Source organism: Hyla sarda, chromosome 2 (assembly GCF_029499605.1).
Source record: "Hyla sarda isolate aHylSar1 chromosome 2, aHylSar1.hap1, whole genome shotgun sequence".
In the NCBI taxonomy this organism is placed as follows: Eukaryota; Metazoa; Chordata; class Amphibia; order Anura; family Hylidae; genus Hyla; species Hyla sarda.
This window is the reverse complement of record NC_079190.1, coordinates 331,518,196-331,542,656: the sequence shown is the minus strand read 5'-3', so window position 1 is coordinate 331,542,656 and position 24,461 is coordinate 331,518,196. Positions and strand designations below refer to the sequence as shown.

Sequence of the window (24,461 nt, the reverse complement as noted above, 5' to 3'; positions counted from 1 at the left end):
AAGTGTCTAATAATAAGATATAAAATGTAATTACATTTATTGAATAATACTGTAAAGTCTGGGGCAGGGCCCTGTCCCAGACCTCACAGTATTATTCAATAAATGTAATTATATTTTATATCTTATTATCTTATTAGACACTTCCTTCCTTTCTTATTTATCTCTATTTATTCTGCCTTATTCTAAATTTTCTTCCTAGCCTAGTAGGACTGCTATTTTTCAATTTTTTTTAAATCAAAACAAAAATGGTACCAATAAAAAATTGGCAGTGTCCTCAAGGCCAAAATGGCCTGCGTTTTTAAAGGGTTAAAATGGGGCTCCAAAGGATAATTGTACCAAAAACAGTCATGTACTGTATACCAGGGCTTCCTAAACCTTTACTACTTGGAGTTCAACAGTGAATAATACTGTGTAGTGTCCATATTACCTCCATAGGCAGGGCCCGGGACAAGATATTTTGGTGCAGATAAAGCACATGGTGCTGCCCCATAGGCTATCTGCATTCAAGGCCCAACAGTGACGCAACTTTGTACCCCCTCCCATCCCAAATATAATCTTATATATATCATAAACATTATATAGCTGTAAGAACATTTTCTATGGCCAAAGGAATAATGTAGTGGAAAATAAAATAAATGATCCGCAATCTCCTGTACGGGGCCCCAGCAGTCGTGTCTGCCCCCAGCATGACGTGGTGGCCAACGCTGAACAGGAAGTAAATCTCTGTGAATATAAATTGAAAATAAATTTTAATATTCTACTGTCTGCTTTAACCCCTTAAGGACATAGGGCGTATCCATACGCCCCCGTTTCCAAGTCCTTAAGGACCGAGGGCGTATGGATACGCCCTGAGCATTTCCGGCCCCCACCGCTAGCCGGAGGGGAGCCGGATGCCTGCTGAAATCGTTCAGCAGGCATCCCGGCATATCGCCCAGGGGGGTCATTATGTCCCCCCATGTCGGCGATTGCCGCAGATCGCTGGGCAATTCAGTCCAGCGATCTGCGGCGGATTCCGGGTCAATCGGGTCTCCAGTGACCCGATGACCCGGAATTACTGGCTGATCGGGGCCGTCAGAGACGGCCCCGAACAGCCAGAGCCTGCAGGAGTGAGGTGGCACTGGTGCCACCTCACGATCGCCCTGATTCGTCGGCCGGATTACCGGCCGACCAATCAGGGCGCCTGCTGCGGGTGTCACTCCCGCAACCCGCTCCGCCCCTCTTCCGGAGGATGTGAGCGGGTGCGGGAAGACGACCCCGGGTGCTGGGGACCCCGATCCCTGGCGTCCCTGTTGGGATCGGGGCCCCAGGAGAGACGGCGGCGAGGGACAGTCCTGTGTGGATCGTTGGAGGTGAGTGACAGCCTCCTGCTGTTGCTTAGCAACAGCTCCCAGCATGCAACAAGGGCATGCTGGGAGCTGTAGTTATGCAACAGCAGGAGGCAGACCACCACAACTCCCAGCATGCCCTTATGGGCATGCTGGGACTTGTAGTTTTGCAACAGCTGGAGGCACATTCTTTCTATGGAAAAGTGTACCTTCAGCTGTTGTGTAACTACAACTCCCAGCTTGCACAAACAGCTCAAGTGCATGCTGGGAGTTGTAGTGGTGCATCTGGTGGTTGCATAACTACAACTCCCAGCATGCCCGTTGGCTGTCGGTGACTGCTGAGAGTTGTAGTTTTGCAACAGCTGAAGGCACACTGAGTTAAGTAGTAAACCAGTGTGTCTCCAGCTGTTGCATAACTACAATCCCCAGCATCCCCAGCCAATGTAGTATGCCTCCGGCTGTTGCATAACTACAAGACCCAGCATGCCCTTCCGCTGTCCGTACATGCTGGGGGTTGTAGCTTTTGCAACAGCTGAAGGCACACTGGTTGCAAAACACTGAGTTTGTTACCAAACTCGGTGTTTCACAACCTGTGTGTCTCCAGCTGTTGCAAAACTACAACTCCCAGCATGCACTGATAGACCGTCCATGCTGGGAGTTGTAGTTTTGCAACAGCTGGATGTTCCCCCCAATGTGAATGTACAGGGTACACTCACATGGGCGGAGGATTACAGTAAGTATCCGGCTGCAAGTTTGAGCTGCAGCAAATTTTCTGCCGCTGCTCAAACTGCCAGCGAGAAACTACTGTGAACCCCCCGCCCATGCGACTGTACCCTAAAAACACTACACTACCACAAAATAAAATAAAAAGTAAAAAACACTACATATACACATACCCCTACACAGCCCCCCTCCCCTCCCCAATAAAAATGAAAAACGTCTGGTACGCCACTGTTTCCAGAACGGAGCCTCCAGCTGTTGCAAAACAACTACTCCCAGTATTGCCAGATAGCCACTGACTGTCCAGGCATGCTGGGAGTTTTACAACAGCTGGAGGCACCCTGTTTGGGAATCACTGGCATAGAATACCCCTATGTCCACCCCTATGCAAGTCCCTAATTTAGGCCTCAAATGCGCATGGCGCTCTCACTTTGGAGCCCTGTTGTATTTCAAGGCAACAGTTTAGGGCCACATATGGGGTATCGCCGTACTCGGGAGAAATTGGGCTTCAAATTTTGGCGGATATTTTCTGCTATTACCCTTTTTAAAAATTTAAAATTTTGGGTAAAACAGGCATTTTTTTTTTTTTTACATATACAAAAGTCATGAAACACCTGTGGGGTATAAAGGTTCACTTAACCCCTTTTTACGTTCCCCGAGGGGTCTAGTTTCCAAAATGGTATGCCATGTGTTTTTTTTTTTTTGCTGTCCTGGCACCATAGGGGCTTCCTAAATGCGGCATGCCCCCATAGCAAAATTTGCTTTCAAAAAGCCAAATGTGACTCCTTCTCTTCTGAGACCTGTAGTGCGCCAGCAGAGCACTTTTCACCCCCATATGGGGTGTTTTCTGAATCGGGAGAAATTGGGCTTCAAATTTTGGGGGGTATTTTCTGCTATTACACTTTTTAAAAATGTAAAATTTTTGGGAAATCAAGCATTTTAGGTAAAAAAAATATATATTTTTTTTACATATGCAAAAGTCGTGAATCACCTGTAGGGTATTAAGGTTCACTTTACCCCTTGTTACGTTCCCTGAGGAGTCTAGTTTCCAAAATGGTATGCCATGTGTGTTTTTTTGCTGTCCTGGCACCATAGGGGCTTCCTAAAGGTGACATGCCCCCCAAAAACCATTTGTCACTCCTTCCCTTCTGAGCCCTCTACTGCGCCCGCTGAACAATTAACATAGACATATGAGGTATGTGCTTACTCGAGAGAAATTGGGTTTCAAATACAAGTAAAAATTTTCTTCTTTTTACCCCTTGCAAAAATTCAAAAATTGGGTCTACAAGAACATACGAGTGTAAAAAATTAAGATTTTGAATTTTCTCCTTCACTTTGCTGCTATTCCTGTGAAACACCTAAAGGGTTAATACACTTACTGAATGTCATTTTGAATACTTTGGGGGGTGTAGTTTTTATAATGGGGTCTTTTATGGGGTATTTCTAATATGAAGACCCTTCAAATCCACTTCAAACCTGAACTGGTCCATGAAAAATAGCGAGTTTGAAAATTTTGTGAAAAATTTCAAAATTGCTGCTGAACTTTGAAGCCCTCTGATTTCTTCCAAAAGTAAAAACTCATACATTTTATGATGCAAACATAAAGTAGACATATTGTATATGTGAACCCAAAAAAAAATTATTTTGAATATCCATTTTCCTTACAAAGCAGAGAGCTTCAAAGTTAGAAAAATGCAAAATTTTCATTTTTTTTTCATCAAATTTTGGGATTTTTCACCAAGAAAGGATGCAAGTTACCATAAAATTTTACCACTAAGTTAAAGTAGAATATGTCACGAAAAAACATTCTCAGAATCAGAATGATAACTAAAAGCATTCCAGAGTTATTAATGTTTAAAGTGACAGTGGTCAGAATTGCAAAAAACGCTCCGGTCCTTCAGGTGAAAAAGGGCTCGGTCCTTAAGGGGTTAAAGGGGTACTCTGATTAAAAAATAAAAAAAATAATAATAATGTTTTCCACCAATTTGTTCCAGAAAGTTAAACAGATTTTTAAATTACTTCTATTAAAAGATCTAAATCCTTCCAGTACTTATCATCTGCTGTATTCTACAGATGAAGTTGAGTTGTTCTTTTGTCTGACCACAGTGCTCTCTGCTGACACCTCTGTCCATATCAGGAACTGTCCAAAGCAGGAGATGTTTGCTATGGGGATTTGCTCCTATTCTGTACAGTTTGTGGACTAGTACTTGTAATTTTGGACTAGTACATGTAACTTTTATGCATCTATCACCTATTTTTTTTGTTTTTTTTATTATAAAAATACCTATTTTTATTAGCTCACAGTGTTAGACATCCTCTGATTTCATGACTCATGGACAAGCCTGATACTGCTGCAGGACTGGTTTGTGTCCTATTAGGTATGGGGACCCCTAGTGGTGGGATTTTCAGGAGCCGTTTTATTTAATTAAATATTCAAAATGTTTTAAACAACCATATTACAAAAGCTCTTTAATTTTCATCAGTTACAACATATTAAATGTTTTTGGATCTGACCCATTTACCATTAGCTGTACCTGCAAGGACAGCAGTAATTGCATCCTGCAAAAAGGAAAGAAAGTATGCATTTATTTATTTTTGCTTGTGTTTTCCAGACTTCATTATAATGTTACCTTTGCCATGTATAGTTAGAAGAATTTGGACAGTTTTCCTGATTTTCCAGTTCCAGATATTTTGTATTAGTGGTAAGTTGTGTTTTTGATACTTGACTTGGTTTTGCTTGTGATTATCTTTCGGTCAGCTCTGTTCATCTGCACCAAGCGGCATCACTCAACTGGATGGTCAGTTCCAGCCATACATATATTTATTATAAAAAACAAAACAAAAATGTAGCCAGCACCTAAACCCAATACACAGGTGCACGCTGCTGTGGCAAGTACACAACATGTAAAAAAAAAAGAAAATGGCAGCAGCACACTTGGTCAACAAAATGGAGGCTCTTAGCGCACTTTTTGATCAAAAGGTGTCCCCCCCCCATCTACCAAACGGAGGTGGCCTCATATCGGATGGGACCCTAACTCCCCCCAAATTGCAAAGCAAAAACAAACAAAAATGTAGCCAGCATCTAAACCCAATACATGGGTGCACGCTGGGTTTAGGTGCTGGCTACATTTATTTATTTATTTATTTTTTTTGCTGTGCAATTTGGGGGGAGTGGCTCCCTCTGTAGCCATGCATCCCCTCCCCTATTTCACAGGAGGTGGTTTTGGGTTGTTAGTGGATCCAGCATGTCACCCAGCCTGAGGTGAGTGAATGTTAGGGTCCCATCCGATCAGGGCTGGGCGGTATACCAGTTCATACCGAAATTTCTGTGCTGCACGATATTAATTTTTCCCCATACCGCAATACTGGTTTGGCCCCTCCCCCACGGGAATTAATGAATGAATCATCAGCCCAAAGCTGCGCTGTCCCCACATCGGGGAACTAATCATAATCTGACCCGCGAGCGCTGTTCTGTGCCCCCACCACCAATTAATTATCAGCCCATTGCTGCGTTGTCCCCATCGGGCTAAATACTCACATATCACCTGCAAGCGCTGCCCTCCTTGTCCTCCTGTTTGTTGCGGGCCACTGGCGCTGACACTCTATACTGTATACTGTATCCCTATGCCCGGGCTGCAGAAGATAAACAAAATTTAAACTTTAACTCACCTTCCCCGTTGGTCCGGACTTGCTTCCTGGGAACGGGAACGTCGGACAGACGTTAGCCTATCACTGGCCGCAGCGATGTTCCACCTCGGCCGGTGATAGGTTGAGCCCACTGTCTATTGTAGACACAGATCTACTAGTACTGGGCAGTATACGGGTTCATACCGAAATCTTTTTCCTGCACGGTATGAATTTTTCCCATACCGCAATACCGTTTGGACCCCTTCCCCCCCCCCCCCCCCCTCTCGAATGAATTCTCTCCCCTTTCCCCCAAATAATTATCAGCCGCTGCACTGTACTGTACTATCCTGAGCCCGGGCTTCAAAAATAAACTTTAACTCCCTCCGTTGCTCTTGGTGCTTCCTGGGGATGGGAACGTCACAGAGCCATCAGCCTATCACCGGCCGCAGCGATGTCCCGCCTCGGCCAGTGACAGGCTGAGCGCACTATCATGTAAGGAGCCTGCTGGCTTCTTACATGACAGTGCACTCAGCCTGTCACTGGTCGAGGCGGGACTTCGCTGCGGCCGGTGATAGGCTGACGGCTCTGTGACGTTCCCATCCCCAGGAAGCAGCATAGGGTTTGCATCGCTGGACAGCGAGGCTGGTACCGGAGCAACAGGGGAACATAGGAAGGTGAGTTAACCCCTTAACGACCAAGGACATATATTTATGTCCTTGGCCGGCTCCCCGTGTCATATCGGGTCGGTCCCGGCATGTAACTCATGACGGGACCCGGGGCTAATAGCGCGCAACACTGCGATTGCTACCGCGCGCTATTAACCCTTTAGACGCAGCGTTGGAAGTTAAACGCTGCGTCTAAAAGGAAAGTAAAAGCATTCCGGCTACTCAGTGGGGCTGATCGGGACAAGCGCAGTGAAAATGCGGTGTCCCGATCAGCTAGGACGCGAGCGGAGGTCCTCTTGCCTTCCTCGTCGTTCCTTGTTCAGCGATTGATTGCTCCAAGCCTAAGATGCACACTTGAGCAATCGACCGCCGATAACACTGATCAATGCAAAGCTATGGCTTTGCAGTGATCAGTGTAAAAGATCAGTGTTTGCATTGTTATAGCCCCCTTTGGAAGCTATAACACTGCAAAAAAAAGTGTAAAAAAAAAAAAAAAGTTAAATGTGATTTAACCCTTTCCCTAATAAAAGTCCAAATCACCCCCCTTTTCCCATGAAAAAAAACTATGTAAATATAAACATGTGGTATCGCCGCGTGTGTAAATGTCCGAACTATAAAAATATATAATTAATCCGCACGGTCAATGGCGTACGTGTAAAAAAAATAAATAAATAAATAAAAAAAATAAAGAATTCCAAAATTTATTTTTGGTCACTTTTTATATCATGGGGAAAAAAATGAATAAAAAGCGATAAAGTCCGATCAGTACAATTCGATTCATCACGAACTTCTCGACTCGGCAGTCGTTCTCTCCTAGGACTGTTACCACCTTTTCCATCCCACCGGAGCACCTGAAAGCTGAACTAATTTATGCAGGCTAAAGTCAGCAACTGACGAGCCGTGAAGTTCGTGACGAATCGAATTACTGTAAGTTCACTCATCTTCCATCAGAATTTTCTTGGATGTAAAAGTTGGCACAAAAATTGCCGATTTTGGCACCAAACTCAGTAATGTTGGCGCAAAAAATAAATAAATATGGCTGCAATAAAAAAAATGCTGCAAAAATGATTTTTCACATATTTTCAAGACAGAAAAAGAGACCTTTGAAAGTCTGGGTTTAAAAAATATGTAATTTTGCTGAACAATCTGTCCCCTTACCTCTATATCAGTGTTTATCAACCAGAATGCCTCCAAGTGTTGCAAAACTTGGCATGCTGAGAGTTGCAGTTTTGCAAAAGCTGGAGGCACCCTGGTAGCAAAATTAGTGTGTGACATAGGTATGCAGCAGAGCTGAATGTGTGATTATGTGTAAGCATGACCACGCACACACTCAACTCTGCTACATACACCTGATTACACAATCAACTCTGCTGAAAACCGTGGTATGCTGCGTTTTTCAGTCCGGTCCAAAAACCGGTTTATTTAAATGAATGAGAAGGGGCCGGGTCCGGCTGGGATACGGGAGCGCCCGTTTATCACTCTTTTATTTATTTATTTTTACATTTGCATGTTCTTGTAGACCCAGTTTTTGAATTTTTACAGGTAGAGGTAAAAGTAGAAAAATCCTCTCAAAATTTGTAACTCAATTTCTCTCGAGTAAGGAGATACCTCATGTGTATGTCAAGTGTTCGGCGGGCGCAGTAGACGGCTCAGAAGGGAAGGAGTGACAATGGGATTTTGGAGAGTGGGTTTTTCTGAAATGATTTTTGGGGGGCATGTCACATTTAGGAAGCCCCTATGGTGCCAGAACAGCAGAAAACCCCCACATGGCATACTATTTTGGAAACTACACCCCTCAAGGCACTTAACAAAGGGTCCAGTGAGCCTTAACACCCCACAGGTGTTTGATGACTTTTCGTTAAATTCGGATGTGTAAATGAAGAGAAACATTTTTTCAGTAAAGTGCAGTTTTCCCCCCCAAATTTACAATTTTTATAAAGGGTAATGGGAGACATTGCCCCCCCCAAAATGTGTAACCTTATCTCTTCAGAGTATGGAAATACCCCATGTTAGGACAGAAAATGCTCTGCGGGCGAACTACAATGCTCAGAAGAGGAGTCACATTTGGCTTTTGGAAAGCAAATTTTTTTTTTGGGGGGGGGCATGTCGCATTTAGGAAGCCCCTATGGTGCCAGAACAGCAAAAAAAACACATGGCATACTATTTTGGAAACTACACCCCTTAAGGAACGTAACAGGGGGTACAGAGAGCCTAAACACCTCACAGGTATTTCACGACTTTTTGTTAAAGTTGGATGTGTAAATGAAGAAGAAAATTTCTTTTTTTCACTAAAATGCAGTTTTTTTCCCCCAAATTTTACATTTTTACAAGGGTTAATAGGAGAGAATTAACCCCAAAATTTGTTACCCCATTTCTTATGAGTATGAAAATACCCCATGTGTGGACGTCAAGTGCTCTGCTGGCGCAATACACTGCTCAGAAGAGGAGGAGCGCCATTGAGCTTTTGAAAAGGGAATTTGTTTGGAATGGAAGTCAGATGCCAAGTGCATTTACAAAGCCCCCCCCGTGGTGCCAGAACAGTGGACCCCCCCCCCCACATGTGACCCCATTTTGGAAACTACACCCCTCACAGAATTTAAAAAGGGGTGCAGTGAGTATTTACACCCCACTGGTGTTCCACAGATCTTTGGAACAGTGGGCTGTGCAAATGAAAATTTTTATTTTTCATTTTCACGGACCACTGTTCCAAAAATCTGTCAGACCCCTGTGAGTCGTAAATGCTCACTGTACCCCTTATTACATTCTGTGAGGGGTGTAGTTTCCAAAACGGGATCACATGTGGGAGGGGTCCATTGTTCTGGCACTATGGGGGCTTTGTAAACACACATGGCCTTCAATTCCGGACAAATTTTCTCTTCAAAATCCCAATGGTGCTCCTTCTCTTCTGAGCATTGTAGTGCGCCAGCAGAGCACTTTACATCCACATATGGGGTATGTTCTTACTCAGAAGAAATGGGGCTACAAATTTTGGGGGGCTTTTTTCCTATTTTCCCTTGTGAAAATGAAACATTTAGGGTAACACCAGCATTATAGTGAAGAAAATTGTTTTTAATTTTCCCATCCAACTTTAATGAAAATTTGTCAAACACCTGTGGGGTGTTAAAGGGTAGCTCCCACCATCCTCTTTTTTTTGTTTTTTTTTTTCTGTCCATGCCTATTGCCCATCTATCCCTAACCCCCTCCCTGCCTTTATTTTTATTATCTTAAAAATGGCATTTTGTCTGCCTGGTAGTGTGCTCACTACCAGGCAGACTTCCCCAACAGGCACCACGTCACTGATGCCTGCTGGGGGCCAACTCCCAGCATGCCCTGACATCTATTTGCTGTCAGGGCATGCTGGAAGTTGTAGTGGTGAAACAACTGGAGGCACCCTGTGTTGGAAGACACCCAGCCCCCGACCAATATCGCGCCCCCCCCCCATTACACACACCTGTGCCGGACCATGAGCAAGGGTCTGTAGCAAGCAACAAGCATGTGCCCGGCTTCCTGTCATGCCCGTACACTCTGGAAACTGTCTCTTTGTTTCTGGAGGATTAAAAGTCCTCCAGAAACATAGAGTTACCAGAATGTAGGAGCATGACAGGAAGTCGGGCACACGCTTGTTGCTCAGTGTGTGATGGGCCCTCCTGTAAATGGCGCCCCCCTCTCCGTATAACGCGCTCCCCCCGGAAATGACAGGACACAGCTGTGAGGAGGCGGCGTATCCCCACTGGAGCCGCGGCTGTAAGGAGAGGTAAGAGCCATGTGCCTCCCTGCTGCAGGGAGAATATGCAGCAGGGAGGCGGCCAGTGTGTGTGTCCAGGGAGCCAATGCGCAGCCCTGGATTTCACTGTGCTCGCTCGCTGTTTGATTGACAGGCGAGAGCGAGCACCGCAGTGACTGGAATTTCGACTCATTTGCCAGGCTCAAATGAGACGAAATTCTATAGTGACGTCACTGCCGAATGCATTCGGCCACTAGGAGGGCGACCCCTAGTGGCCGAATTTAAAAGTGATTTTAAACTGGTTTAAAATCACTTTTTTTAATTAAACTATATTAGAGATATGTTGTAGTACTTAAGTACTACAACATATCAATTTTTTTTATTTCATGACCGTGCCCATTTAAGGCTCACTATACCCCTTGTTACGTTCCATGATGGGTGTAGTTTTCAAAATGGGGTCACATGTGGGTATTTATTTTTTTGCGTTTATGTCAGAACTGCTGTAAAATCAGCCACCCCTGTGCAAATCACCAATTTAGGTCTCAAATGTACTTAGTGCGCTCTCACTCCTGAGCCTTGTTGTGCGTCCGCAGAACGTTTTACGACCACATATGAGGTATTTCCGTACTCAGGAGAAATTGCGTTACAAATTTTGGGGGTCTTTTTTTTCCTATTACCTCTTGTGAAAATTTAAAAGTAAAGGGCAACACCAGCATGTTAGTGTAAAATGTTTTTTATATTAAAATTTTTTTTTTTACACTAACAAGCTGGTGTAGCCCCCAACTTTTCCTTTTCATAAGGGGTAAAAGGAGAAAAAGCCCCCCCCCCCCCAAAAAAAAATACAGAAATACCCCATATGTGGCCCTAAACTGTTTCCTTGAAATACGACAGGGCTCTGAAGTGAGAGAGCGCCATGCGCATTTGAGGACTAAATTAGGGATTGCATAAGGGTGGACATAGGGGTACTCTACGCCAGTGATTCCCAAACAGGGTGCCTCCAGCTGTTGCTAAATTCCCAGCATGCCTGGACAGTCAGTGGCTGTCCGGAAATGCTGGGAGTTGTTGTTTTGCAACAGCTGGAGGCTTTGTTTTGGAAACACTGCTGTATGATACGTTTTTCATTTTTATTGGGGGGGGGGGCAGTGTAAGGGGGTGTATATGTAGTGTTTTACCCTTTTTATTTTGTGGTAGTGTAGTGTTTTTAGGGTACATTCACACTGGCGGAGGTTTACAGTGAGTTTTCCGCTAGGAGTTTGCGACGTGGCGAGACATTTGCCGCAGCTCGTACTTGAAGCAGGAAACTTACTGTCAACCTGCCCATGGCACACCTCCAGCTGTTTCAAAACTACAACTCCCAGCATGTACTGACCGTGCATGCTGGGAGTTGTACTGTTGCAACAGCTGGAGGCACACTGGTTGGAAAACCTTCAGTTAGGTTCTGTTACCTAACTCAGTATTTTCCAACCAGTGTGCCTCCAGCTGTTGCAAAACTACAACTCCCAGCATGTACTGATCGCCGAAGGGCATGCTGGGTGATGTAGTTATGCAAGAGCTGGAGGTACACAACTACAACTCCCAGCATGCCGAGACAGCTGTTTGCTGTTTGGGCATGCTGGGATTTGCAGCTTTGCAACATCTGGAGGGCTATAGTTTAGAGACCACTGCACAGTGATCTCCAAACTGTGGACCTCCCAGATGTTACAAAACTAGAAATCCCAGCATGCCCAGACAGCAAACTGCTGTGTGGGCATGCTAGGAGTTGTAGTTTTGCAAGATCTGGAGGGCCAGTTTAGAGATTACTGCAAAGTGATCTCCAAACTTTAGCCCTCCAGCTTTTGCAAAACTGCAAATCCCAGCATGCCCAAACAGCTGTCTGGGCATGCTGGGAGTTGTAGTTTTGCAACATCTGGAGGGCTACAATGTAGAGACCACTGTATAGGATCCAGGGAGCCAGCTGCACGACATCCCCGCCCTCCGATCTCTGACACAGATCGTTGCCCGCAGCCTCGCCCGCAGGGTAAGTGGACTTCAGCGCCAATCCTCTGTCGTTTCCCCGTCCTGCCCCGCCTATTGTGGGTGGGCAGGACGGGGAAACCGAAAGTACCGCCCCGCCCGATCTGCTATTGGTGGTCGCGTCTTGATGACCAATAGCAGGGATAGGAGGGGTGGCACCCTTGCCACCTCACTCCTATCCCTACAGGGGGATCGTGGGTGTCTTGGACAACCGCGATCCCCCTTATTTTCTCGGTCACCATAGACCTGTATGACCCGGAATAACCGCAAATCGCAAGTGTGATTTCACTTGCGATTTGCGCCGATCGCCGAGATGGGGGGGGGGGTCTGATGACCCCCCCCCCTGGGCATTTGCGCGGGGTGCCTGCTGATCGATATCAGCAGTCACTCCGGTCCAGTCTCCGCCCGGCGGGGACCGAAATTCCCACGAGCGTACAGGTACGCCCTTGGTCCTTAATTACCAGGGAGCAAAGGCGTACCTGTATGCCCTTGGTCCTTAAGGGGTTAATGGTGAAAAATATATTTAGCGGTGGAAAACATTTTTTAATTTTTTAAGTCAACTGGTGTCAGAAAGTTAAACAGATTTGTAAATTACTTCTATTTCAAAATCTTAATCCTTCCAGCGCTCATCAGCTGCTTTATACTACAGAGGAACTCCTTTTCTTTTTGAATTTCCTTTCTGTCTAACCACAGTGCTCTCTGACGACATCTCTGTCCATGTCAGGAACTGTCCAGAGCAGCATAGGTTTGCTATGGGGATTTGCTCCTCGTCTGGACAGTCCTCAGAGAGCACTGTGGTCAGACAGAAAGGAAATTCAAAAAGAAAAGGACTTCCTCTGTAGTATAAAGCAGCTGATGAGCGCTGGAAGGATTAAGATTTTGAAATAGAAGTACCGTATTTATCGGCGTATAACATGCACTTTTTAGGCTAAAATTTTTAGCCTAAAGTCTATCTGCGTGGTATACGCCGAAAAGCCGCTGCAGTTCAATGATTTAAAGCGGGCGCTTTAAATCAATGAACTGCAGCGGCTTTGCAGGCGCAGAGACCTGCCGTCGCTGCCTGCTTCTCTGCCCCTGCCTGTCCTGGGGTCTAGAGCCTTGCTGCCGGCCCTTCTCTCCCCCTGGCTATCGGTGCCGCTGCCCCATTACCGGCGCCGATAGCCAGGGGGAGAGAAGCAACGTCGGCAATGGGGCAGCGGCACTGACAGACAGAGGGAGTGAAGGGGCAGCGGCACTCATTGCCAGCGCCGCTGCCCCGTTGCCTCCCCCATCCCCAGTTGTATAATTACCTGTTGCCGGGTTCGAGTCTGCGCTGCTTCAGGCCTCCGGTGTGCGTCCCCTGCGTCGTTGCTATGCGCTGCAAGGCGCAATGACGTCACTCATTATTGCACCGCGCCGTGCAGTGCATAGCAACGACACGGGACGCACACCGGAGGCCTGAAGCAGCGCGGACCTGACCCCGGCAACAGATAATCATACAACCGGGGATGGGGGAGGCAACGGGGCAGCGACACCGGCAATGGGTGCCGCTGCCCCTTCTCTCCCCCTGGCTATCGGCGCCGCTGCCCCATTGCCGGCGCCGCTTCTCTCCCGCTGGCTATCGCGCCGGCACCAATAGTCAGGGGGAGATAACTAGCAGCGGTGCAGATAGCTAGCGGGAGAGAAGCGGTGGCAGCAAGGCTCTAGACCCCAGGAAAGGCAGGGGGAGAGAAGCGGGCAGCGACTGCCTCTCTCCCCCTGCCTTTCCTGGGGGCTTCTTCGGGGTCAGAAACAGTGTATCGGGGTATACGCATACACACGCACCCTCATTTTACCAAGGATATTTGGGTTAAAAACTTTTTTACCCAAATATCCTTGGTAAAATGAGGGTGCGTGTTATAGGCCGGTGCGTGGTATACCCTGATAAATACGGTAATTTACAAATCTGTTTTAACTTTCTGACACTAGTTGATTTAAAAAATAAAATAAATAAAAATAAGTTTTTCACCTGAGTACCCCTTTAAGTAATGGCACATTTCATTTCTGACACAAAAAAAAATAGAAAATTAGTAGCTCAATGAGTGATAAAAGGCAGGACTGCACATGTGGAATAGTCTGTAAACATCAAGCAATCTACACTGTCAAGTTGTCGGGAGATGCAGTACTCTTAAACAGTTTGGATGTAACTATCTGGTCGAATGTTTACATCCATTGTTGTTAAGGGGTTAAACCTGAATATTTAAAAGGGTTATCCACCATAAGGTGATTTTAGTATGTACCTGTCAGACAGTAATGGACATGCTTAGGAAGGATCTGCGCTTGTCTTGGGGCTAAATGGCTATGTTGTGAGATTACCATAATACTGTGGCTAGCTTTTTCTGAACTGGTATTTCTTGTTTGACTTTTCTTTTTTTGACTACAAATCCCATAACTCCATTTTCCTCCCGCCAACATCAGCCACCCCACCCATTGAAACATAAATGAGCTGCATCCATTCAAAAGACCTGTGGTTTTCAGTCGGGGTGCCTACAGCTGTTGCATTCATTGCAGATTGATCTCTCTCCCACAAAGCGATCCCTCCACCCATTGAAGCAGACAGGCTCCCTGCCATCAGCTGACCAGTGAGTCAGGTCTCGGCCGCATTGCAACCTGGGAAAAATCTGAGACAACAGTTCTTTGGTATGCTGTTAAAAATAAATATTGGGATGAAAATCACATAAGAATTGTGAGAAAACCGTCACACACAGGTAGGACTGGGCGGTATAACTGTTCATACCGAATACCGAAATTTTTGGGCTGCACGATATGAATTTTTCCCATACCGCAATACCGGTTGGGCCCCTCCTCCTCGGGAATGAATGAATCAGCCCAGCGCTGCGCTGTCCCAACATCGGGGAACTAATCACATGTGACCCACCAGCGCTGTTCTGCTCCCCCCCCCAATTAATTAGCTGGCTTCTTACATGACCGTGCGCTCAACCTATCACTGGCCGTGGCGGGGCATCGCTGCGGCCGGTGATAGGCTGACCGCTGTCCGACGCTCCTCATTCCCAGCGTAAGGCCGACTTAGGTAAGTTAATTTTTTTTATCTTTTGCAGCCCGGGCATAGCGATACAGCGTACAGCAGTGGTCTCAAACCTGCGGACCTCCAGCTGTTGCAAAACTACAACTCCCAGCATGCCCGGACAGCTGTTGGTTGTCCGGGCATGCTGGGAGTTGTAGTTTTGCAACATCTGGAGGTCCGCAGGTTGGAGACCACTGGCGTACAGTGAGTTCCAGCGCCAGGCGACCCCAACAAAGAGGAGGAGGGCAGTGCTTGACATATGTGAGTAGTACCCTGCTGGGCTGATATTTAAATGGGGGGGAGACGAATAGCGCTGGCGGGTAACATGATTTGGGGGGGGAAGCAGAACATTGCTCGCGGGTCACATGATTTTTTTTTTTTTTGGGGGGGTGAAATACCGTTATATACCGTGGAACCGCCATAAGTTACAAAAATACTGTGATACACATATTTGGCCATACCGCCCAGCTCTACACACCGGTACAGACACTATATTATGAACTACACTAACTCTACAGCCCTTGTAGCATAGACAAATAAAAAAAATTCCTGGAATACCCCTTTAAGAAAGGTAAAAGTGAGGAGTGTGTGTGTGTGTGTGTGTGTGTGTGTATATATATATATATATATATATATATATATATATATATATATGTATGTATATATATATATATATATATATATATATATATATATATATATATATATATATATATATATATAATGTGTATATACCACAAAAGAAAGCTAGTAAAAAGCAGACCTCTAGGCCACTATCTGCAGGGTGATGCAAGTAAAAGTATTTAAAACACAAATTCTCCTTGTTTATCCTCTGTCCATACCACCCACTGACTGTTTGTGGGGCACCGCTGCTCCCAGAAGGCTGACTACAGGACGGGTGCCTAATGCACTCCACTCTGCTCGCCTATCCTGACTGGAATGTGAGGGCAGAATGGAGGAACGTAATCTTGAATCCTCTGCTGACAGCTGTGATTGTTTGTTTGGTTGGATCTACTAACCAATCGCTGAGATCAAGGAGGTACCACCTCACTGCTCAAGGCTGATTGGTGCAGAAGTTGATTGGCTGGTCAGAATTGATCGCCATTACAAAGGAGGGGTTGGTTTGTTTAGACCCTCCTACGCAACGTGTCAAGATGGCTACAGGTTAAATGCACTAAGCATTAAAGTTTTGAGTTAGAAAATATGCATGGTCGAAATACTTGCCTAATAATTGTGCACACTGTGTATATGATAAACTAATAAGGGAGATTTATCAAAACCTGTCCAGAGGAAAAGTTGCTCAGTTGCCCATAGCAACCAATCAGCTTGCTTCTTTAATTTTTAACAAGGCCTCTGCAAAATGAAAGAAGAAAGCTGATTGGTTGCTGTGGGCAACTGGCCAACTTTTCCTCTGGACAGGTTTTAATAAATCTCCCCCATGGTGTTTAACTACTTAAAGGGGTTCTCCGGTGGAAAATGTTTATTTTTTAATCAACAGGGGCCAGTCGATTCAGACCGGCGATCTGCGGCAATTCCGGGTCATGCGTGTCTCTAGTGACCCGGAAAATAAGGGTGATCGGGGATATCCAAGACACCCCTGAAGGGAGAGAAGTGAGATGACAAGCGTGCCACCCCTGCTATTGGTCGATCAGAAGCGACCGAACAATATAGCAGATCGGGGGGGGGGGGGGGATTAAAGTTCGGTTCCCCCGTTCTGCCCACCCACGGTAGTCGGGGCAGAATGGGGGAACTGTGGTGTGACCGTCGGCGGAGGTCCCTGACCGTCGGCGATCCTCTCCCTGGTGCGGCGTGCGGCTATCCTGCTGACTATGGAAGCCGGTGAGTTGTTGCCTAGCAACATCTGGAGGGCTACAGTTTGGAGACCACTATACAGTGGTATCTTAACTCTAGCCCTCCAGATGTTGCAAAACTACAAATCACAGCATGCCCGACAGCTGTTTGCTGTGTGGGCATGCTGGGAGTTGTTTTTTTTTAACAGCTGGAGGTTTGCCTCCCCTTCCCCATGTGTATGTACGGGGTACATTCACATGGGTAGGTTTAAAGTGAGTTTCCTGCTTCAAGTTTGAGCTGCGGCAAGTTTTCACCCCCCCCACCACTGCGAATGTACCCTAAAAACACTACACATAATAAAGGGTAAAACACTACATATACACCCCCTTACACACCCCCCCAATAAAAATGAAAAACATATCATACAGCAGGGTTTCCAAAACGGAGCCTCCAGCTGTTGCAAAACAACTCCCAGCATTTCTGTACAGCCACTCACTGTCCCAGCATGCTGGTAGTTTAGCAACAGCTGGAGGCACCCTACGCCGGTGATTCCCAATGCCCACCCCCTATGCAATTCCTAATTTAGTCCTCAAATGCGCATGGCGCTCTCTCACTTCGGAGCCCTGTCGTATTTCAAAGCAACAGTTTAGGGCCGTGTATGGGGTATCTCCGTACTTGGGAGCAATTGCGTTACAAATTTTGGGGGGCTTTTTCTCATTTTACCCCTTATGAAAAGGAAAAATTGGGGTCTACACCAGTCTTTTAGTGTAAAGAACGAAACAAAAACAAAAAAATTTTTTACACTAACATGCTGGTATTGTCCCATACTTTTTATTTTCTCAAGAGGTAAATGGGGAAAAAAGACCCCCAAAATTTGTAACACAATTTCTCCTGAGTACAGAAATACCCCATATGTGGGTGTAAAATGCTCTGCCGACGCACAACAACGCTCAGGAGTGAGAGCGCACTATGTACATTTGAGGCCTAAATTGGTGATTTGTCCAGGGGTGGCTAATTTTACAGCGGTTCTGACATAAACGCAAAAAAATTAAATAAAAAATATACACCTCACAGAACTTAACAAGTGGTATGGTGAACCTTAAAAATTTGATAAATTTTTGGATGGGAAAATTAAGACTTTTTTTTTTTTTTACTAAAATGCTGGTGTTAGAAAAAGCCCCCCAAAATGTGTAACCCCATTTCTTCTGAGTAAGAACATACCCCATATGTGGAGCTCCATTGGGCTTTTGGAGAGAGAATTTGTCTGGAATTGAAGGCCATGTGCGTTTACAAAGCCCCCATGGTGCCAGAACAGTGGACCCCCTCACATGTGACCCCCATTTTGGTAACTACACTACTCACGTAATAAGGGGTGCAGTGGGCATTATCCCCCCCCCCCCCCCCCCAGGTGTCTGACAGATTTTTGGAACTCTGGTCTGTGAAAATGAAAAATGTAACTTTTTATTTGCATGGCCCACTGTTCCAAAGATCTGTCAAACACCAGTGGGATGTAAATGCTCACTGCACCTTAATTAAATTCTGTAGTCATGTGTGTGTGTGTGTGTGTGGGGGGGGGGGGGAGGGGGTCCACTGTTCTGGCACCATGGGGGCTGTGTAAATGCACATGGCCCCCGACTTCTATTACAACCAAATGCTCAATGGCGCTCCCTTTCTGAGCATTGTAGTGCATTCCCAGAGCACTTTACATCCACATATGGGGTATTTCCGTTCCCACAAGAAATGGTTTTTGGCTTTTCTCCTACTACCCCTTGTGAAAATGAAAATGAATATGGGGTAACACCGGCCTTTTAGTGAAAAAAATCTAATTTTTCATTTTCACATCCAACTTTAGCAAAAATTCGTCAAACGCCTGTGGGGTTTTAAGGCTCACTGTACACCTTGTTACGTTCCTTGAGGGGTGTAGTTTCCCAAATAGTGTTCCTTTGTGTGTTTTTCATTTTTTATTTTTTGCTGTTCTGGCACCATGGGGGCTTCCTAAATGCGACATGACCCCAAAAATCATATGAGCAAATTTTGCTCTCCAAAATTGCCGCTCCTTCCCTTCTGAGCCCTGTAGTGCACCCACAGAGCACTTTACATCCACATATAAGGTATTTACTTAAGACAAAACGAGTAAAAAATTTCAGGGAACATTTTCTCCTATTACCCCTTGTGAAAATGAAAAAAAAAATTGGTCTACAAGAACATGTTTAAAAATATTGAGATTTTTAATTATCTCCTCCAATTTTCTGCTATTCCTGTGAAGCGCAAAAAGTAAAAAAAAATGTCAACTTTATGATGCAAGCATAAAGTAGAAATATTGTATATGTGAATCAATATATCATTTATATGGAATGTCCATTTTCCTTTACAAGCAGAGAGCTTCAAAGTTAGAAAAATGAAAAAAATTTCCTAAAATTTTTGACTTTTTCACCAAGAAATTATGCTAGTATCGCCGAAAATTAACCACTAACATAAATTAGAATATGTCACAAAAAATCAGTGACGTGGTGCCTGCTGGGGAAGTCTGCCTGGTAATGAGCACACTACTAAGCAGACAAAAGGGCATTTATTAGTCAATAAATATAAAAATAAAGGCAGGGAGGGGGTTAGGGATAGAAGGGCAATAGGCAGGGACAGAAAAAAAGAGGGTTGGTGGGAGCTACTCTTTAACGAAAAGCTGTCAAACACCTGTGGGTTGTTAAGGCTCACTGGACCCCTTGTTACGTGCCTTGAGGGGTGTAATTTCCAAAATAGTATGCCATGTGGGTTTTTTTTTTTTTTTTTTTGCTGTTCTGGCACAATAGGGGCTTTCTAAATGTGACATGGCCCCCCAAAAACCATTTCAGCAACATTCACTCTCCAAAATCCCATTATTGCTCCTTCCCTTCTGAGCTCTCTACTGCGCCCACCAAACACTTGACATACACATGAGGTATTTCCTTACTCGAGATAAATTAGGTTACAAATTTATGGGGGGCTTTTTTTCCTATTACCCCTTGTAAAAATTCTAAAACTGGGTCTACAAGAACATGCAAGTGTAAAAAATGAAGATTTTAGAATTTTCTCCTTCACTTTGCTGCTATTCCTGTGAAACACCTAAAGGGTTAACACACTTACTGAATGTCATTTTGAATACTTTGAGGAGTGCAGTTTTTATAATGGGGTCATTTGTGGGTTATTTCTAATATGAAGGTCCTTCAAATCCACTTCAAAACTAAACTGGTCCCTGAAAAATTCCTGTTTTGAAAATTTTGTGAAAAACTGGAAAATTTATGCTGAGCTTTGAAGCCCTCTGATGTCTTCCAAAAGTAAAAACATGTCAACTTGATGATGCAAATATAAAGTAGACATATTGTATATGTGAATCAATATATCATTTATTTGGTATGTCTATCTTCCTTACAAGCGGAGAGCTTCAAAATGAGAAAAATGCTAAATGTTAAAAAAAATTTCATCAAATTTTGGCATTTTTCACCAGGAAATGATACAAGTATCGACGAAAATTTACTACTAACATAAAGTAGAATATGTCACGAAAAAAATGATCTTTGATTCAGAATGAAAAGTAAAAGCATCCCAGAGTTATTAATGCTTAAAATGACAGTGGTCAGATATGCAAAAAAAAACGTTCTGGTCCTTAAGCTGAAAATGGGTTTGGTCCTTAAGGGGTTAAAGTTAAAGCATCCGAGCGTTATTAATGCTTAAAGTGACAGGTCAAATTTGCAAAAAATGCTTTGGTTCTTAAGGTCAAAATAGGCTTGGTCGTTAAAGGAGTACTCTGATACCCAAAAAATCTAACACCATCGTGAAGTGTCCTGGAATACCTTTCATTAGAGGTCCTGGTCGCCCAAATTGGTCCAGCCATTCTCCTGTAATTCTCCCCGGTAATTTTGCTTACTTCCGGGTACTGTAAGCATGGCCGTGACGTCAGGAATGACGTTTTCCCATCATGCTTACTACACTTCTTCCGCTCGCAAGACCTCCCTTACTCCTGTTCCCCACCCCTGAAATTATAATGTATAACGCCCCTTGTTGCTTTACCCACCCCCTGCCACTACGCCATCTCCTCCCACTCTGCCTCCTCCAATCAGCTCCTCCTAATCGCTGCAGAAGAACGCCGGAGAAGCAGCGTTCCCTGGAGTTGGCTGGCACGCCGCTCGAACAGTGATAGGAGGAACGAATGAGAGCCGCTTACTACACGCAGCGAATCACTGCTGGGGAAACGAGGTGGGTTATGCATATTCAGATATGGGGGTGACCGCACCGCAATAGTGGGGACTGGCATTCGGTGGGGAGTGAACTTAGAGATATGACATTTCGTTTTAAAGATGGCCGCTCACTATGAGAGGCTGCACTTCCGGTTTCGATGAAAAACATGGATGCCTGCATGGAACGCTAGTGAGGTAATTGACAATCTTATATATCTTAGGGAAAGCTTTATAATGGTGTTTACTAGTTTTGCCTCAGAGAACTCCTTTAAGGCCAAAATGGGCTGAGTCCTTAAGGGGTTCTGTATCTCAGGCACTGAGCAGTCATTCGGCGATGCAGGAGACAGGTGAGGACTCTCCTTGTCTACCAGCTGTTAGTGATGCCGCGATTTCGTGTGGCGGTCACGAACAGCCCACTGAGCTAACTGGCAGTACTTTACTTTCACTTTAGACGCTATTAACTTTGAACGCCACGTCTAAAGAGTCAAGTGGCTAATAGCGCACGGCACTGATCGCGCTTCTGAGCGCTATGAGCCGCGGGTCCCGGCCATTGTTAGAGGCCGGGCCCGACCCGCTATGGCCCCGCGTTATAGAAAGTGAGCGGACTCAGGGCGTAGCCCGAGTCCTTAAACGGGTATTCCAGGAATTTGTTTTATTTGACTGTGCTACAGGGGCTGTAAAGTTAGTGTAGTTCATAATATAGTGTCTGTACCTGTGTGTGACGGTTTTCTCGCAACTCTTTTGTGATTTTCACCCCAATATTTATTTTTAACAGCATACAAAATGACTGTTGTCTCAGATTTTTCCAAGGTTGCAATGCGGCCGAGACCTGACTCGTTAGTCAGGTGATGACAGGGAGCCTGTCTGCTTCAATGGGTGGAGAGAGCAATCTGCGAGTAATGCAACAGCTGGAGGCACTCTGATTGAAAACCACAGGTTCTTTTCAATGGATGCAGCTCGTTTATGTTTCAATGGGTTGGGTGGCTGATGTGTTGGAGGGAGGAAAATGAAATTGTGGGATTTGTAGTAAAAAAAAAAAAAAAAAAAAAAGGTCAAACAAGAAATACCAATTAACAAAAAGCTAGCCACAATGTTATGATAATCTCAGAACATAGCCATTTAGCCCCAAGACAAGCGCAGAGCTTTCCTAAGCATGTGCATTACTGTCTGGCAGGTATGTACTAAAATCACCTTATGGTGTAAAAGCCCTTTAAGTGGTTAAACATTGGAAAAGTGGGTTATTAGTTAAGGGGTTAAAAAGTGAATAAACCCATTAACTACGCAGGACGTAAATGTACGTCCTGGTGATGTGGTACTTAACGCACCAGGATGTACATTTGCGTCCTGAGCATAACCGCGGGCATCGGAGCGATGCCGGCATCATGCGCGGCAGGTCCCGGCTGTGATCGCAGCCAGGGACCCACCGGTAATGGCGGACACCCGCGATCCCACGGATGTCCGCCATTAACCCCTCAGATGCCGTGATCAAAACAGATCACGGCATCTGCAGCATCGCGGTCACTTAACAGGATGATCGGATCGCCCGCAGCGCTGCCGCGGCGATCCGATCATCCTGCACGGCAGACGGAGGTCCCCTCACCTGGCTCCACTGCCTTCCGGGAGTCTTTTGCTCTTATCTGCCTTCCCGCGGACCAGAGCAGAAGATGACCGATAATGCTGATCAATGCGGTTGCCTATACATAGCACTGAACAGCATTAGCAATCGAATAGTTGCTATAAATAGTCCCCTATGGGGACTATAAGAGTGTAAAAATAAAAGTAAAAAAAGTTAAAAAATTAAGTAAAAAAATGTGAAAAACCCCCTCCCCCAATAAAAACGTAAATTGTCCCATTTTACCCCCAAAAAGTGTAAAAAAAAAAAAAAAAAAAAAAAAATATATATATATATATATATATATATATATATATATATATATATATATATATATATATATATATATAGAGATATATATATATATATATATATATATATATATATATATATATATATATATATTTATTTGGTATCGTCGCAAATATCTGAACTATTAAAATAAAATGTAAATGATCCTGTACGGTGAATGGCGTGAACGTAAAAAAAAAAAGTCCAAAATAGCTGCTTTTTTATAACATTTTATTAAAAAAAAAATTAATAAAAAATGTAATAAGTTTTGTATAAGCAAATATGGTATTAATAAAAAGTACAGATCACTGCGCAAAAAATGAGCCCGCATACCACCGCTTATACGGAAAAATGAAAAAGTTATAGGTCTTCAGCGCAACGGTAATAGAAAAGTGTATAATCATGGGTATCATTTTAATCTTATTGACCCAGAGAATAAAGAAAACAAGTCATTTTTACCATAAATTGTACGGCGTGAAAACAAAACCTTCCAAAATTTGCAAAATTGCAGTTTTCTTTTTAATTTCCCCACACAAATAGTATTTTTTTGGTTGCGCCATGCATTTTATGGTAAAGTGAGTGATGGCATTATAACGGACAACTGGTCGCGCAAAAAACAAGCCCTCATACTAGTCTGTGGATGAAAATATAAAAGAGTTATGATTTTTTGAAGGGGAGGGAGAAAAAACAAAAACGTAAAAATAAAATTGTCTTAATCCTGAAGGTCCAAATGGGCTGAGTCCTTAAAGGGTTAAAAATTTTATTTTTATTAAATTTTATTTTTATTTTTAACCTTTTAGTCCCCCCAATACAATACAATCTTGCAAAAGCATACACTGTTCAATGCTTTAGCACAGCATTGATCAGTGTTATCGGCACTCCATTAGTGCAGACTGCTGAGGCTGCCTGCACTATTATAGCGCCCATCGGACCAGCCGGAGGCAGGTAGGGACCCGACGCTCGTCCTCTGAGCTGATCTGAAAGCCATGATTTTGCCACAGTGGTCTTGATCAGCTCCTATGAGCTAACTGGCAGTGAATTTTTTCACATTTAGACACTTCAATCAACTTTGATTGTGGTGTCTAAAGGGTTAACGTCCTGCTCTAAACCATGTCAGTGAGACCCCAGTGCATGTTATAGGTGGGCCAGCATAACTAGAATCTTCAATACGTTTCTTGTGACTGGAAAATATTTTAGCATATGATTAAAGTGCCGTTCAAAGTTAATTTTATGCAAACTGTTGCTCCTGTCTTTACATATTGACTTGGGCAGAAATCAATTTTAACACCACTAGGTACTGAGGCCAGTTTGGGTTGCAGTTTGGAGGTGACAGGTTCCCTTTAAACTAGCCAGTGGCTGTGGTACCCACTATTACATTTGGACATACTTGTCTAAATATGCTGATGAGTAAATGGAGTTAGGACTGTACAGAAAGAAGG

General features: G+C 44.4%; 1 protein-coding gene across 1 annotated transcript in view; it reads left to right on the top strand.

Annotated features, from left to right (window-relative positions):
• LOC130356424 (CUB and sushi domain-containing protein 3-like) overlaps window positions 1-24,461 on the top strand; it is a 136,182-nt gene that overhangs the window by 4,709 nt on the left and 107,012 nt on the right. The window contains exon 2 of the mRNA XM_056557955.1: window positions 4,658-4,747. Within this exon, the coding sequence (XP_056413930.1) occupies window positions 4,669-4,747 (79 nt within the window). The 5' untranslated portion in view covers window positions 4,658-4,668. The remainder of the gene's footprint in view (window positions 1-4,657; window positions 4,748-24,461) is intronic.